The 1,258-nt window shown below is 43.6% G+C and overlaps 1 protein-coding gene across 1 annotated transcript; it reads right to left on the bottom strand.

Moving 5' to 3' along the window:
- Positions 1 to 3: 3 nt before the first annotated feature.
- LOC107567168 (claudin-4-like) lies at positions 4 to 822 on the bottom strand. The gene has a single exon (XM_016252805.1). It carries the CDS (start codon positions 634 to 636, stop codon positions 4 to 6), a length of 633 nt encoding a protein of 210 aa, XP_016108291.1. The 5' UTR covers positions 637 to 822.
- Between the last annotated feature and the right edge of the window lie 436 nt (positions 823 to 1,258).

Below are 1,258 nucleotides of genomic sequence, written 5' to 3' on the forward strand. Positions count from 1 at the left end.
TTTTTATACATAAGCTTTGCTGCTGTCCACAGACCTGGCTTTTGAATACATCACATTATGGTGATCATCCTCACGCGGTGGGCACGAGCTGCAGAGGAGTCCTCCACCCAGGAAAAGCAAACCTGCAGAAGCCCAGCCAATGTAAAGCGATTCCCCGAGTTCCCTCCTCTGGCTGTCCACCAACAAAGGGTTGTAGAAGTCCCTGATTATGGTATTCGCAGTCCAGCAGACGGGGATGAGGACAAGAAGTCCAGCGATGATGAAGATGACGCCGCTGGCAATAGCAACCTTCGCTTTAGACACCTCATCATCCACAAAGTTGGTGCACTTTCCTCCTACGATGCTCAGGATGATTCCAAACACTCCAGCGATGATGGCGATGATCACCAAGGCTCTGGCGCCCTGCAGATCTTGAGGAAGAGCCAGCAGAGAGTCGTAGACTTTACACTGCATCTGTCCTGTGCTCTGAACCACACAGTTCATCCATAAACCTTCCCAAAAGTTCTGCGCGGTCACAATGTTGGGTCCAATGAATGCCGTCACCTTCCAGTTGGGCAAGCCACAGACGATGATATTTCCCAAGAAGCCGAGCGTAGCCAGGCAGATGCCCAAGATTTGACGTCCCGTAGACACCATGTTTCTTAACTTATTGCCTTGAAGGAATGAATTCAGGAAGATGTTGCTGTTATCCCTAGTGGCGTTACTAATGTCTCTGTATTGTCATATGTAGCACTCACTTATAAGTATGGCTGTCTACAAAAAATGGGGTAGGGAAACCAGTTTTAAGGTCTAACCAGCTAGACTTGTTTCCTCCTACTACTGGTCATGGCGAATGTTAAGCCAAAGCTGCCAAACTAGTTTTGTTCAAATGGACCCGCATTGGAAGCTGGACATGTTTTGATTTAAAACATTTTTTCAAAGTCTAATCAAGCCTGTGTTATGTAAAAAGAATATCCTTTTAATATATGAATTTGAATGTATGTCATCTCTTTGAGTGTAAATTATAGTAATAAAGTTGACTACAAAAATAAAAACTACTACAACTTATCAGAAAAACATCTCCTTTAAGGCTGGAATACACTACTTGATTTTTTAAAGCACTAGGTGTCAAATACTTACAGACTTTGTAAATGATTATAGAGGATAAACTGGGCATCATATACCAAATGACTGAGGATCACACACTACCAGACTTTCAGGTCATTCCGAACACAACAAACTCACACAGGAGTATGAGCCTTGTTGCTAATAGACGCAT

Source organism: Sinocyclocheilus grahami, unplaced genomic scaffold (genome assembly GCF_001515645.1).
Source record: "Sinocyclocheilus grahami isolate Dianchi unplaced genomic scaffold, SAMN03320097.WGS_v1.1 scaffold1131.1, whole genome shotgun sequence".
Taxonomy (NCBI): Eukaryota; Metazoa; Chordata; class Actinopteri; order Cypriniformes; family Cyprinidae; genus Sinocyclocheilus; species Sinocyclocheilus grahami.